Here is a 16219-nt window from a genome sequence, read left to right as displayed (position 1 = left end):
ATTGCTAGAATAGACTCAATGGGCTGAATGGCTGCCTTCTTTGCCTGAAATAATGCCATGACTCTATGACATTGATTTGCAAGAGGCAACTAAAATCAAGGCACGTTGAATTGAAGGCAAGGCAATGTCACACATAGAAAGTTGGAGGTATGAGGCAGAGACAAATTAAAGGGAAAGTCTTCAATTAGCAAACACTGATAAGGCAGTATTCTGCGCTGACTGGGGCTGGTGAAGTTATCTACAATGTGATTATAGAGGCAACCACACCCAAATTTGTTGATTCTTCATCGTAATGAATTGTGAAGCAACAGAAAATTGAAAAGAACAAAGGAATATTAAAGCAATGGGAGGGTTGATGGCAGATGCAGACTGTACAAATTGAATTGTTACAGTTTTAGATTTAAGAATGACAAATGCGACTGTTGGCATTTATTGTAAGGGGAATGGAATATAAAAGTCTTGAAGTTGTACTGCATCTCTACAGGGCCTAAATGAGACTACACTTGAAATATTGTACACAATTTTGGCCTCCTCGTTTGAAAAAATATATAATTGTGTTCAAAGCAGTTCAGTGAAAGTTTACTCAACTCATTTCCGGGATGAGGAGCTTATCTTTTGAAGAAAGGTTGAATAGGTTAGGCCTATACCTATTGGAGTTCAAATTGTTGAAACATATAAAATCCTCAGTGGATTAGATAGGGTAGATGGCGGGAGGATGTTTCCAATTGTGGGGAGACAGGTTGTCACAAGCGTGGACCTGGTGTATTGGACCCGAGGGTCTAGGGAGTACCACCAACCCTCAGCAATGAGATGAAGTCTCCACCCCCACACACCACACAAGTGTGAGGTTGTCCTAACCTTCCACCAACCCCTTCCCACCAGACCCACACTCAGATGTGCACTCAGTGCCAATACATGCACATGGTTTTGATTTGTAGTTTTGGAGGCTTCCTAGCAAGCTGAAACCTTTGAAACCCTCTCTGCTCCAGTGGAAAGCCTTGATCTATGTCAATTTCAAACTCAATGCTTTGAGAGAGGCCTTCATGGACAGCTGTGTTTATTTTCACTTCCCTTCACACTCGAATGCATCTCATGTACCTTCATTGTTCCTAACCACATTGACAGCCTGTGGTTTCTTCAAAAGGAATAAGTGATTTGCGAGTTCCTCCTGCTTACTTCATCTCACCCTGTCAACATTTCATTCTGTTCCTTGTCTGCAAAACATGCCCCCTTGCTTTTTTTTTCACAAGCTGCGAACCTTTCAAAATGGGACTAGGTGCCCAGGACAATGGGAGAGCCTTCTGTTTAAATTATTTTCCAAGAAATGCAGATAATTTCTCCAAGAAAGTGAAATGTTAAAGGGTATGGGGAGCCAGAAAGAGAGTGTGATTAGTCCAAGGGGCTCATTTGGGGAAAGGTAGCTATTGGATGGTATGCTAGAACACAGCAAAGCTCCTGTTTTGCTGCATGATTTTATGATTCTATATTGATGATACCAGTCCAAGTGAATTATTTACATTTCAGCTGAATTTTTGTTGCAAATGCATGTCACGGTTTATTTTCATAAACAGAACATACACTTTGCCATTTACACAGCGCAGTGTGAGAGTCAGAGAACAATTTTTAACCTAAAAGCTGTTGGAAACACAACCTAAGAATGAAGAAAGAAAGGTGATTCATGTACATTTCTCCAATGAAAAACATACATAATTAAGAAAAGTTTTAATTAACGTAGAGTAAACAATAAGAGCTCATGATTATGTACTAACACTTCTAAAATTGACACAGTTGTACTTTGTGGTAACTTTCTTCATTATCATTACAGTACAGATATAAACAAGCCTATGAGAAGGATCGGGGTAAGCATGTTGGCTTCCGCAACCTCCAAGATGACCCCAAGCTAGTCCATTCCATGCACGTGGCCAAGATTCAGTCTGACCGTGAATACAAGAAAGACTACGAGAAGAGTAAGACCAGATATCACACACCACTGGACATGATAAACATTACGGCTGCCAAGAAGTCCCAGGAAGTAGCTAGCAACATCAACTACAAGAATCTGATCCACAATTACACGTATCTACCTGATGCCATGAGCGTGATGCTGTCCAGGAACATGATGGACATACAGAGCGATGTAAGCATTCTTGTTTCACCACATGATCCATGTTAAATCTGGGAAATTCTTGGCTGTGCCTTTTCTAGGATGAAATAACTACACTATCCCCTTCCTCTCTATTAATTACCGCAACAAGAAGGTCTAGGCCTTGTAGAAAAGTTTTACTCGACTGGTACCAAAGATGAGGAACTTTAATTATATGGAGAGACACAGGAAACCAACATTATTCTGCTTGGAGCAAAAAAGGTGAAGGAGGGTTTCCCAGGGTAGAAATGTCAATTACTAAAAGACACAGGTTTAAGGTAAAAAGAGGGAAAGTTTAAAGGAGATGTAAGAGGCAAGTTTTTTTTTACAGAGAGGGTGGCAGTTTCCTGGAATGTGCTGCAGGGGAGGTGGTAGAAGCAGATGCAATAGCAAAGTTAAGAGGCATCTTGACATGACTAGGTAGGGAATAGAAGGATCTGGGCAACATGGAGGCAAAAGGTCTTTAGTTTAGTCAGCTTACACTGACACATGATGCCTTTCTAAACTAAAGACCTTTTGGTAGGCTTGGTGGGCTAAAGGGCCTGGTTCTGTGCTGTACTGTTCTTTGAGAGACCAAACAGAGACATTCAAAATTCTGAAGGGTTTTAATAGATAAATGCAAAGGGCCAGAGGCCTTTTTACATTTTTATTATCTGGAGTGCACTATCTGATTCTTAAAGTAGATTCAATAGCTCCTTTCAAATATATATTGGATAGAGCTTTGAAAAGGAAAGATTTGCATTCCCAGCGGAATAAATAAGGGAGTAGGTGTAATTAGATAACACTTTCAAAGGGCTAACAAGCCAAATCGCCTCCTTGTGTTTGTATGATTCTATGCTTCGCAAGCCAGTAAATATCAACTCAACATTAACTCAACCCCAAAAACCTTTTGTTTGAAACTTCTGCCTGCAATCCAGAGAAAAAGGGGTGATTAAATGGTGGAATGCATATTGGCTCAAGAAGGGAGTTCTCTACCACCTTCTCAAGGGCAAGTAAGGATGGGCAAAAATACTGGCCAAGCCAGGAATGCCCATGTCCCCTGTGTTTATTAAAAAAAATTACCAAGGTAAGATTGCTGGAATGGAACATCAACGTGTTCATTTCTGACAGTATTTCATTGCCCCTTTTAGCATTTCCTTAAGAACATAAGAAATAGGAGCAGGAGTAGGCCATCTAGCCCTTTGAGCCTGCCCCGCCATTCAATAAGATCATGGCTGATCTGTCGTGGCTCAGTTCCACATTCCCGCCCTCTCCCCATAACCCTTAATCAAAAACTTATCAAAAACCCATCAACCCGCGTCTTAAAAATATTTAGCGAGGCAGCCTCCACCACCTCAACGGGCAGAGAATTCCAGAGATTCACCATCCTTTGAGTGAAGAAGTTCCTCCTCAACTCCGTTCTAAACCGTCCCCCCTTTATCTTGAGGCTGTGCCCCCTAGTCCTACTGTCCTTTCTGAGCGGGAAGAGTCTCTCCACCTCTATCCTATCCATCCCATTCATCATCTTATATGTCTCAATGAGACCTCCCCTCATTCTTCTAAACTCTAACGAGTACAAGCCTAGCTTATTCAGCCTCTCCTCATAGCTCAACCCCCTCAACTCCGGTATCAGCCTAGTAAACCTCCTCTGCACTCCCTCCAAGGCCAAAATATCCTTGTGTAAGTACGGCGCCCAAAACTGCACACACTACTCCAGCTGCGGCCTCACCAATGCCCTATACAGCCGCAGCAAGACCTCCCTACTTTTATATTCAATCCCCTTCGCTATGAAGGCCAGCATCCCATTCGCCTTCCTGACCACCTGCTGCACCTGCAAGCTGGGTTTTTGCGACTCATGCACAAGGACCCCGAGGTCCCTCTGCACCGTCGCCTGCTGCAGTTTTTCGCCACGTAAGTAATAGTCCTTCCTACCATTATTCCTACCAAAGTGGACCACCTCGCACTTGCCAACATTAAATTCCATTTGCCAGTTCCTGGCCCATTCGCCCAGCCTATCTAGACCCTTCTGCAGACTCTCCACACCCTCTGCGCAATTTGCCGTTCCACCAATCTTGATGTCATTAGCAAATTTCGACACCATACACTGGGTTCCCTCCTCCAGATCATCTATATAAATGGTAAATAGCTGAGGCCGCAGCACCGACTCCTGGGGCACTCCTCTAGTCACCAACCGCCAATCCGAATAGCACCCATTAACCCCCACTCTCTGCCTCCTATTTGACAACCAATCCTCTATCCACGCTAACACCCTACCCCCAACTCCATGCCCCCTTACCTTCTGCAATAACCTCTGTGAGGTACCTTTCAAACGCCTTCTGAAAATCAAGAAAGACCACATCCACCGGCTCTCCTCTATCCACCGCCCTAGACACATCCTCATAGAACTCCAATAAATTTGTCAGACACGACTTCCCCTTAACGAAACCGTGCTGCGTCTGCTCTATCAAGCAATTCCCCTCAAGATGCCTCACTATTTCCTCCTTGATGACGGATTCTAACATTTTACCTACAACAGACGTTAAACTAACCGGCCTATAATTCCCTGCCTTTTGCCTGGCACCCTTCTTAAACAACAGTGTAACATTAGCCGCTTTCCAATCTTCCGGCACTTCCCTGGAATCCAGCGATGTTTGGAAAATAACCACCAAGGCATCCACTATCACCTCCGCCATTCCTTTCAGAACCCTCGGATGCATTCCATCCGGTCCTGGGGACTTGTCCACAATCAGCCCCTCCAGTCTGTCGAGCACCGCCTCTCTAGTAACAATAATGTCATTGAGACCCTCCCATCCTACCACCTTTCCATCGCTAACACCCGGCAAATTATTCACGTCTTCCTCCGTGAAGACCGAAACAAAAAAGTTATTCAAGACCTCAGCCATTTCCCCATCCCCTACCACTAGGTCCCCTTTCTCATCCTCTAAGGGTCCAACGTTCACCCTAGCCAGCCTCTTCCTTTTTAAATATTTATAAAAACTCTTGCTATCCTTTTTTATATTAAGCGCTAGCCCAGCTAGCCCAGCTTCCTGGTTTGCCCCAGTATAACATTTCCCTCTGTGTGTTTAGGGGTTTTGAGTATAAAACCTTTTTGCTTAAAACATCGAAGTTCCAATTTGATAATTTCTAACAATAGGGTTGCCAGTTGTACCTGACCCAACAAGCTATGAACAGCTCGTATTCATGAATCAAGTAGAACTGATTAAGCAAGATGTTGCTTATACTCAACCACAAACGGTGAAGACAAGATGGAAGAATCCTTAGCCCTCAGGGCCCAGAGATTGCCTGAGTATTGCCAGCACAGACAATGCCTTTCTTCTTCTGTCAATGAACTGACAATATGTTGAACTGTGTCTGAGAAGATTCATATCACAGAGGCCATGACAAAACTGTGCCAATGAAGAATTGAATTTTCCAACCCTTATTCCTGATTCTCCCTGCTCTTCAACTCTTATTTGGGAATAGTCTAAATTCACCTCTTTCATTAGTTAGGATGAGGGTCCTCTGCTGTCACCCCGTCTCTGTAACTCGAGTCATATAGATTGAAGACAATTATTTCCTGGACCCCCAGCGATACATTTCATTGTGAACATCCTGATAGGTGCAGAGCAGTTGCACAATGTTACGTTCTCATCGATAGTACAACTTATCATAAACATTTACATCAATATACTTACCCAAGCCTCATGGATACCCAGACAATTAAGAATAGTAACTCCTACCATAATGTCAAGAAAGAACTGACTTCCATTTAAAATACAGGTGTTCATAGATTCCCTAAAGTAGAGAAGGGGATGATTTGGCCCATCGAGCCTGCGCCAACAACAATCCCATCCAGGCTCTATCTCCACGTTTTTAGCCTGCTAGCCCCCTGATACTAAGGGGCAATTTAGCATGTCCAAACAACCTAACATGCACATCTTTGGACTATGGGAGGAAACCGGAACACCCGGAAGAAGTCCATGCAGACATAGGGAGAATGTACAAACACCATACAGTCACACGAGGCCAAAATTGAACCCAGTGCCAGCCATGCTGCCACTATAGAGATGGGTAATTCATTAAACCTAATAATACTTAGTTTTGTTCAAGGGTAAGGGCCGGAATTTTCTGGATGTTCACGTCGCCAGGATCTTCAGTGCCAATGGCGCACCCCCAATGGTCTCCAATCTCACCAATGGCGCACCCCCGCCGTGGGTTTCCTGGTGGCGAAAGGTACATTCCGTTGACAACAGTGGGACCAGAAAATCCTGCCGCCATCATGGGCCACCGTGGTGAAACATGTGGTGGATTGCGTGGAAAATCCTGTCCAAGGGGTCGTTCTAAGCTAAAGCTGCTGAGATCAACCCTTTTGTTGATTTTTCTGAAGTTGACAAAGGATCACTCACTTGGGGTAATTAAAACAAATACAATTCCTTGGACCCAGACTTCATGGTACCCTTGAAGTAATCAAGCCACAGACACAAACTCCACACTAACAATCTGTTCCCAACCTGCCTTCATTGTGAATTGCCCCACTGGCAGAAATTTAAACTGAACTGTTTAAAAAGTGGTCAAGATAAAATGTTACTTCAGACCAACATAGAGTTAGTAGTATTATCAAAATCTTACACCTAGAATGGAGTGTGGCAGACACTATTTTAGTCGCCTGTTTTAGTCATCTGAAATAACCAGCTGGTTATATAATGTGGTCAAGTGGATTTCTATCTTCAGGAGAAATAAAACTTCCAAGGTACTTTGTCACTCCGTATTTTGGACTAGACTTTATCAAATCGCCTCATACTTTAAACACTGATGAGAGTCCGGCTAAGTTTCAATTTAGCAAAATGTCTGCTGCGCAGTCAGATTTTGTGCATATTTTGTTTTTGAGTAAGCGGGTATTTCAAATTGCAGATTTGTTTTTATTTATTTGTGGGACATGGGCAAGGCTGGCTGGCCAGCGTTTATTGTCCATCGAAAAGGTGCTGGTGAGCTGCCCTCTTGAATTGCGTGATAGACTCACAAGCTTTCGGGGTTAGCCCCTTCGTCAGGTTCACCTGACGAAGGGGCTAACCCCGAAAGCTTGTGAGTCTATTATCAAATAAATAGGTTGGACTAAAACCTGGTGTTGTCAGACTTTTTACTGTGTTTACGCCAGTCCAACGCCGGCATACCCACCTCTTGAATTGCTGCAGCCCATAGTGCTGTGGGTTGACCCACAATGCTGTTAGGGAGGGAATCCCAGGATTTTGACCCATCAATTGGTCAGGATGGGGAGCGGCTTGGAGGGGAACTTGCAGGTGGCGATGTCCCCAGGTATCTCCTGCAGATCAAAGAACCTGTGTGTCTGTGAGCTTTTGCTATTTAACTCAAAATTATCCTTTTGTATTTCTGCAGAACAATTACAAATCGGATTATAACACTTGGGTCAGAGGTATTGGTTGGATTCCTCTTGGCTCCTTGGATGTGGAGAAGGCGAAGAAAGCAACTGACATAGCGAGTGAGAAGAAATACCGTCAACCTCCTGACCAGTTAACATTCACAAGCGTCCCCGATTCTCTTGAAATCGTTTTGGCCAAGAGTAATGCACAGCTAATGAATAAGGTAAAGGTTATGGGGCAAACATCTTACTGTGCAGACATGAAATTTTAAAGTTTTCGATCCCCAGTTTCAAGCCTACCTTTTTTCTCTGGAAGATATAGCTCCCCAGGTGTGAGTCACAGCTAACCTCTTTGAATTGTTCTCTAATGCTAACCATTGCGTCAAGCTCAGAACTTGCTTGCGGAGCTAACTGTGATGGTGGTGGGGGGGGCGGGGGATGCTGTTATATTGTCATTTTCTGAGTCAGAAGCTGCATCGCTAACTGTTCCATTTGAAGTGTAGAAGCTATCAGGATGAGCACTGTCCTTTCTCAGTCAGACTTTTTTGATATGTCGCTTTTAGCATCGTTCTAATCATTCCTACTTTTTGTTGACAGAAATTATACACTGAAGCATGGGAAAAAGACAAGAACAAGACCAACGTTATGCCAGACACACCAGGAATTGTGTTGGCGAAAATGAACCAATTGAATATGAGCGATGTAAGTAACAAGCGCAATGTGGCAAAAATGAAAATACCAAACGGTCTCTGTTGTAATTGGGGTGGAGCTGTGATTGTTGGTGCATCCTACTGCTGAGGGAATACTTTCCAAATTTGGAAAAGCAAATTAAATCCTTCGCAAACTCCAGTGTTGTAAATTTGAAAATCACGTCTTTGTGTGAAAGGACGCTAACAGCTAAAGATCAATGTGGGGGAGTTTGAAGTCATCTATTCAGATTTGGAAAAGACAAATCAGAAAGTTTTCTTAATGGTGAGAGACTTCTCCAGTTGTGGAGGAGCAATGGGTTTTGGTTTTCATGGACTGAAGCAATCCATGTCCAAATACAACAAGACCTGCACAATATCCAGGCTTGGGTAGACAAGCTATAAAATACATTGGCATCACACAAGGCAATGACCATCTCCAATAAGAGAGAACCTAACTTTCTCCCCTTGACATTCAATGGTATTACCATTTACCATCACTAAATCTCCCACTATCAACATACTAGGAATTACCATTGATCAGAAACTGAACTGGACTAGCCATATAAATACTGTGAGTACAAGAGCAGGTCAGAGGCTAGGAATTCTGTGATGAGTAACTCACCTCCTGATTCCCCAAAGCCTATCTAACATTTACAAGGCACAGGAGTGTGATGAATTATTCCCCACTTGCCTGGATGGATGTAGCTCCAACCACACTCAAGAAGCTCAACACCATCCAGGAAAAGCAGCCCACTTGATTTGGCACCACATCCACAAACATCCATTCCCTCCACCACTGATGTTCAGTAGCAGCGGTGTGTACCATCTATAAGATGCACTGCAGGATCTCACCAAGACTCCTGGGACAGAGTCTGCCAAACCCACAGCCACCACCACCTAGAAGGACAAAGATGTGCAGGTTAGGTGGATTGGCCATGTTAAATTGCCCCTTAGTGTCCAATGATATGTAAGTTACGTGGATTAGCCATGGTAAATGTGCAGGGATAAAGGGATAGGGTAGGGGCTGGGCATGGTTAAGAAGCTGTTTCAGAGTCAGTGCAGACTTGATAGGCCAAATGGCCTCCCTCTACACAGTAGGGATTCAATGGATTCTACGGCAGCAGCGATATGGGTACATAACCACATGGAAATACACTGCCGTTCCTTCACTGTCACTGGGTCAAAATTCTGGAACTGTCTCTCTAACAGCACTGTGGATGTACCTGCACCACATGGATTGTCTGGTTCAAGTAAGGAGTTCACCATCAGCTTCTCAAGGCCAAGTGGGGATGGACAATAAATGCTGCCTAGCCAGCAACACCTATATCCCAAGAATGATATTTTTAAAATACACAAATCACTCAAAATTATTATACAAGTAGAAAAATGATAAAATAGACTAAAGGAGTTTTGGGAGATGGAATTGAAAAATGAGGGAGTGAATTTGGAATTGAGGATTAAATGCCAGGAAGGACACATCGACTTTGGAAGGCAGATTCACTAAAATGCTATCAGGACGTAAAGGGTTAAATTATGAGGGAAGTTTGCATATATATTGCTTGCATCCCCTTGTGGGGAGAACGGTGAGGAGTAATCTTCTCCAATTGTTCTAAGACCAAAGGGGTTTGATAGGATAGAGAAATTCATTACTCCCATGCAAGAATCCAGAACAATCTTAAAATTGTCACCAACCCATTTCGGAGCGAAACGAGGAAGCCCAGAAAAAACTATGGGGGGCCAACGATAAATAAAGGTTTTTTAAAAGAATAATAATGCAGTATATGGAAATCAGCGAATATATTTTCAGATGCAGTTGGATAATGAATGGTGTTGTCAAATTCTTAACTTTCTGCTTTCTTTTAAAGAAATTGTACAGATCCGGCTGGGAGAATTCAAAAAAGAAAGGCTATCACCTGATGCCTGATGCTATTTCAATACAGGCTGCAAAGGCCACAAGGGATATCGCCAGTGATGTAAGTTTTTTTTGGTGTCACAATCTATTACACAATTCCTCCCCAGGAGACCATGATTTTCAGTGTAGTCATGTCAATGTTTAACTGCGACAGATGTTATGATGGTTATTAGGCACAGGAGGATAGATAGTTTGGAACATTGAACTTGCTGCATTAAATTAGCCATCTTTTGAAGTTGTATCATCACTAAGCACAAGCATTGGAAAATATTTTTATTGAATATACTCCTGCCAAAGTGGATCATGTGTAGAAGTTGATCCCTTGATTTCTGACCTTAAAAATAACACAGTTTTTCATATACCTCATTTGAAACCTGACCCTAGTTTTTCAGTGATAGAACATAGAACATAGAACACTACAGCACAAACAGGCCCTTCGGCCCACGAGTTGTGCCGATCACATCAACACCTACCAACCTACAGACCTATCTATAACCCTCAATCTCATTAAACCCCATATACTCATCCTGATCAAAGCCCCAAAGTTTCAGAACCTGAAGCATAATACTGGAGATGGTAATGAGTTGATTTCATTGTGCATAAATACAAATGAGAATGATTATCAGACAAATGAATGCTTACAGCATTTATACATTTAAGCCTGTTCTTATATATTCCATACCAATGAAGTGTTATTGGTTTTCTCTTTATTCCATTGCAATGGCCTTTTTTTCTGCTTAAGTCAAACAAACCCCTTGATGTTGCTACATAAAAGTCAACCCCATGATTTTTGATCTAAAAATTGTTCTCAAAAGCTTGGCTTTTACACAAGCATAGCCTTACAGTAGGTATTGCAATTAATATATTCTTTGCATAAGATCAACTTATAACCTGCAAAATTGGTCTTCGCATTTTTCACCTCCTATTCTGTTTGCTTGAATATTTCTGCTATGTCTCTCTGGTACTACCATTAGAAGTAGCAGGTTTGAAGTTTTGGATACAGAGATGTATCCTTCGCTTGATTAGCCATCATCAAAAAGCTTAGCCATCAACATAAAGCTTAGAGCTCTAATCTAAGCTTGAGCAGATTAGAGCTTTAGTCAACTGTTTTCCAAATTCCCATCACTGTTGGTGGGCTTCACCCTCTCTATCTGCTGCACATAATTGGAAGCCGATATTGAAAATCAGTGTGCAGTATATGATTTACCCTCCGTTCTTTTCAAATATAATGCATGGAAGTTCTGTGGAAGGGTGGCATTATTTCCCAATGCATGCACCAATGCATGAGCAACACTTGAGTCATCTAAAGACACAATCTTAAAATCTCCATCAATCCATTTTGGAGTGAAATTAGGAAGCACAAAAAAGACTGTGGAAGGCCAACAATAAATAAATTAAAGTTTAAAAAAAAATAAAGCAGCAGAAGGATGCCAGTTAATATATTTTCAGATTGTGTCTTAAAATGACTGAAGCGGTGACCACTTATGATTCATAAACCTTTGAAATCAACATTGTCGGTATATCCTATGTGGCTAATTTCACATTAGACCAACAGTATTGGGTTAACATGTGAATAGTAAGAGGCGACACTTACATTGATATGAATTAAATATAAAATTCACATACATTGTGCATGAAATTTAATATAAGAGTTGACTCAAGTACAAAGGACAATACATCACAGGTCCAGGCCCTTCGGCCCACCAAGCTTGTGCTGATACGCAGTTTCTATCCCTTTGTTTGCCTCTGGTCATGTGTCTATCAAGATATACCTTGGATGTTGCTAACATGCTTGCTTCCACCACCTCAACTGACAGTGCGTTCCACCACCTTCTGTGCGAAAAACTTTCCTCACATGTCTCCCTTAAACTTATCACCTCTCACCTTAAACCTGTCCCCTTTGACTCTTACACCCTGGGAAAAAGCTTCTGACTATCCATCCTATCTATGCCTTTCATGATTTTGTAGACTATTATTAGGCCACCCCCTCAGCCACCATCTTTCCAGTGAAAACAATCGGAGTTTATCCAACCTCTCCAGATACCTAATACCAGTTCTGTATTTCATTTCAGTACAAGTACAAATTGGCCTATGAAAAGGAGAAGGGAAAACATATCGGTTTCCGCAGCCTGCAAGATGACCCCAAGCTTGTCCACTTCATGGAAGTTGCTAAGCATCAGTCAGATCGTGAGTACAAGAAAAACTATGAGAAGCTCAAGACAAAGTACAACACACCAATGGACATGGTCAGTATCACAGCTGCTAAACAATCTCAGGAAGCGGCCAGCAACATTAACTACAAGCATCTCATCCATCGCTACATAACCCCTCCTGACGCTATGAGCTTGGAACTGGCCAGGAACATGATGAACATACAGAGCGATGTAAGTCCTTAAGTGAAATGGATCAGTATTTATCAATTACAATAACTGTACATTCTATAACAAGTTTCAAAAAGCGGAAATGTGAATGACTCTTCCACTAAGGCAATGAATGCATGAGCGTACATGTCAGCCTCGTCCAATGATGCAACAAGTCAAAGTAATGAGTAGCCAAATATTAGAGGTCGGGAATGTTCAGGTGTAACAGCTGCTTTAGGATTTCAGCTGGGGGAGGGGGAGGGGGGAGTGGAGGTTGTACTTTTTCCTCTGAGTCAAACCCTGTGGTTTCAAAACATTTTCAGGCCTTGCACACATAATTAAGACCATAAGACATTGGAGCAGAATTAGTCTCTTCAGCCCATTGATTCTGATCTGCCATTGTTACCAACTCGCCTTGACTAAACATTTGTTTTGAGTGTTGTTAGGCCAATCAACATATCAGAGAAAGTTTTGTTCCATCAGCCTGCCTTTACTATAATTTCCATTTTAAAATAGCTTGCTTTTCTTTAACCATACAATCGCCAAAATAAGCTCACAATGACTGGATTTCTTGCTTTTCTTTTAATCATAATTTCCAATTTTGGGAGCCTTTATAGGTATATCTGGCTTCTATAACCGCTGTTGTATTCTGGGTCATGTGGGTGCACAATGCAAGCTGTTTCAGTGATAATGATTGACAGCAGTTTGTGATATAAGAACATAAGAACATAAGAAATAGGAGCAGGAGTAGGCCATCCGGCCCTTCGAGCCTGCCCCGCCATTCAATAAGATCATGGCTGATCTGTCGTGGCTCAGTTCCACTTTCCCGCCCTCTCCCCATAACCCTTAATCCCCTCTCTTATCATCCCCTCTCTTATATGCTCCCTTAGAGGCACAAACATATTGCAAAATGCACTAATGGTTTTTACACAGTAGTTCACCATTTCCGATGTGGTGGTTGTTGTCTCTTACAGATGTAACTTGCCACTATTAACATACATATCTTCATGACCTAGAGGAGATCCCTCATTCACAGTTGATCGTGGAGGATTTTGTTAATGCCGTTAAGTTGGTGCAAACTACTATTATTGTTGCTTTAATGCATTGCAGGAGAAAAGAGTAATTAACTGGAAGCTTTATTAAACACAATGCGTATAATTTAAAAATCATAGAACCAAACAGTGCAGAAAGAGGCCCTTCGGCCCATCGAGTCTGCACTGAACACATTCCCACCCAGGCCCTACCCCCATATCCCTACATATTATACTCACTAATCCCTCTAACCTATGCATCCCTATACACTAAGGGGCAATTTTAGCATGGTCAATCAACCTAATCTGCGCATCTTTGGACTGTGGGAGGAAACCGGAGTACTCGGAGGAAAACCACACAGACATGAGAAGAATGTGCAAACTCCGCACAGACAGTGACCCAAGCTGGGAATCGAACCCAGGACCCTGCAGCTGTGAAGCAGCAGTGCTAACCACTGTGCTATCGTGCCACCCTTTTGATGGTTAAAAGTGTGCAGTAAAATAAACACTGCCATTAGCACAATGGGTGAGATTTTCTGGCCGCTCTTGCTGGTGGGATCTTCCTGTCCCGCCGATGGTGACCAGAGGTTTCCTGGTAGCGGGATGTGTGAACAATGGGAAACCCTGTTGACAGCAGCAGAAGGACTGGAAAATCCAATGGTGGGCTGCCTCCACTGCCGCAAAACATGCCATGGGGTTGGGGGAGGGGTAAATCCTGCCAGATAAATTTGTATCCATGAGAGGACTTCTGCTCTGTGCTGTGTGGTGCAGAGTGCGGGGTGGGGTTCAGATATTCTCCCAGGGAATGAGGGAGAATCAGAGGACAGCTCTCTGGACTGCCCCTACCATTCTCATTCGGAGTGTTATTGGCAGAGCCTCATCTTGCTGGCCTGGGAATTGATTGGAAAGTCTCTCCTGTTGGGAATATTAATTGGAATTGGCTCTGACGACAGTTTTCATTTTAAGGTTTGAAAATGGCGTTCCTATATCAGCATGTCTAACCTCTCTGTCTGTCATTTCAGAATCTTTACAAGTCAGAGTACACTGGTTTTATGAGAGGCATGGGTTGGATCCCCATTGGCTCACTAGAGGATGAAAAGAACAAGCGGGCTTCAAATATCCTTTGTGAGAAAAGGTATCGTCAACACCCGGAGACTTTGAAATACACCATTGACATGGAATCCATGCCGATGGAGTTGGCAAAGGTTAATGCCAAAATCATGGACACGGTAAGAAGATCTTCTCTCAAAAAAACATTGATTGTGGTGGCCCTTCATATCACTGAGCGAACCCAATATTAATCAAAATCTATTCTTTTGCAGCAAAGCTACAAGGAAGCCTGGGAAAAGGACAAGATTCAGGTCCATGTGATGCCAGACACTCCAGAAATTTCTCTTGCTAAAGTGAACCAGTACAACATAAGTGAGGTAAGTAGTGACCTCATTCTTGATGTGTCAATGGTGTAGAGTTATTATCACTGGATTAGTCATCCAGAGACCCAGGCTAATGCTCTGGGTTTGACTCTCACCACGGCAGATGGTGAAATTTGAATCTGGAAAAATCTGGGATTAAAAGTCTCAAGATTGGGTGGCATGGTAGCATAGTGGTTAGCGCTGCTGCTTCACAGCTCCAGGGACCTGAGTTTGATTCCCAGCTTGGGTCACGGTCTGTGTGGAGTTTGCACATTCTCATCGTGTCTCCATGGGTTTCCTCCGGGTGCTCCGGTTTCCTCCCACAGTCCAAAGATGTGCAGGTTAGGTTGATTGGCTATGCTAAAATTGCCCCTTAATGTCCCGAGATGCGAAGGTTAGAGGGATTAGTGGGTAAAATATGTGGGGATATGGGGGGTAGAGCCTGGGTGGGATTGTGGTTGGTGCAGACTCGATGGGCCGAATGGCCTCTTTTTGTACAGTAAGGATTCTATGATTCTATGATGACAATGAAACCATTGTTGATTGCCAAGAAAAACCTCTCTGCCATGCTTACCCAGTGTGGCTTCCCTGGGGCTCGAGACCCACAGTTCTTAAAAGATGCCCTCCGAAATGGCCTAACAAGGGCAATTAGGGAATGCTGGCCTAGCCGGGAATGCCCAGATCGCATGAATGAATTAAAAAAAAAACAATGTTGGCTACATACAACTGACTAGAAATTCTGCTTGTCAAGAATAACGACCGGGATTCTCGCAAAAAAATTCTAAGTCCCCAACAAGTTGGGGAAAATAGGATTAAGTCCCACTGGCTTTTCTCAGAGTGATTTCCAGAATAAATCTCCGACACTGTGTGAATTATAGAGTGCCCTAGTGACTCTCCCTTTGGAAATCTTTGGGTGGGGCCTATTTCCGCCCGAGAGGCCACTAGCATTGTGTTTTGCTGGCCACTGAACATGCCCCAGTCTGGCCCCGCATTGCTAGCTTCCAGATCGCTGGCCTTCTTGATTGCTAGACAGCCCCAGAACCCCCCCACCCCCCACCACCCCAGAGTCCCCCCCTCCATTACTGGCCTTCCTGACACCTCCCCCGCCCTCCCCCGAATGTCGGCCTCTTGGTCCTCCTCGGGTCAGCCCCAATGTCCCCCGCCCCTCCAATCCCCACACTCAGGCCCCCTACCACCTCAATAACAGACCCACCCCCCCAAAACCCCTCACCTGACAGCTCCGGCAACCCCCAGATGGCCATTCCTGATTGCCATCTTCCCTCTCTCTCTCAGTGATCCCCATTGCAGAGTGGCAG

The 16219-nt window shown here is 43.3% G+C and overlaps 1 protein-coding gene across 39 annotated transcripts in view; it reads left to right on the top strand.

The window, feature by feature from the left end:
• Positions 1–16219, top strand: part of neb (nebulin) — a 283417-nt gene that overhangs the window by 71726 nt on the left and 195472 nt on the right. For all 39 annotated transcript variants that reach the window (XM_080199424.1, XM_080199416.1, XM_080199415.1 and 36 more), the window contains 7 exons: positions 1826–2137; positions 7517–7723; positions 8097–8201; positions 10054–10161; positions 12173–12484; positions 14514–14720; positions 14814–14918. In XM_080199424.1, the coding sequence (XP_080055550.1) occupies positions 1826–2137; positions 7517–7723; positions 8097–8201; positions 10054–10161; positions 12173–12484; positions 14514–14720; positions 14814–14918 (1356 nt within the window). The remainder of the gene's footprint in view (positions 1–1825; positions 2138–7516; positions 7724–8096; positions 8202–10053; positions 10162–12172; positions 12485–14513; positions 14721–14813; positions 14919–16219) is intronic.

This window comes from Carcharhinus amblyrhynchos, chromosome 11 (assembly GCF_965287045.1).
Source record: "Carcharhinus amblyrhynchos chromosome 11, sCarAmb.v2.hapA, whole genome shotgun sequence".
Taxonomy (NCBI): domain Eukaryota; kingdom Metazoa; phylum Chordata; class Chondrichthyes; order Carcharhiniformes; family Carcharhinidae; genus Carcharhinus; species Carcharhinus amblyrhynchos.
The sequence above is the reverse complement of the archived record's forward strand: the minus strand, read 5'-3'. Positions and strand labels throughout refer to the sequence as shown.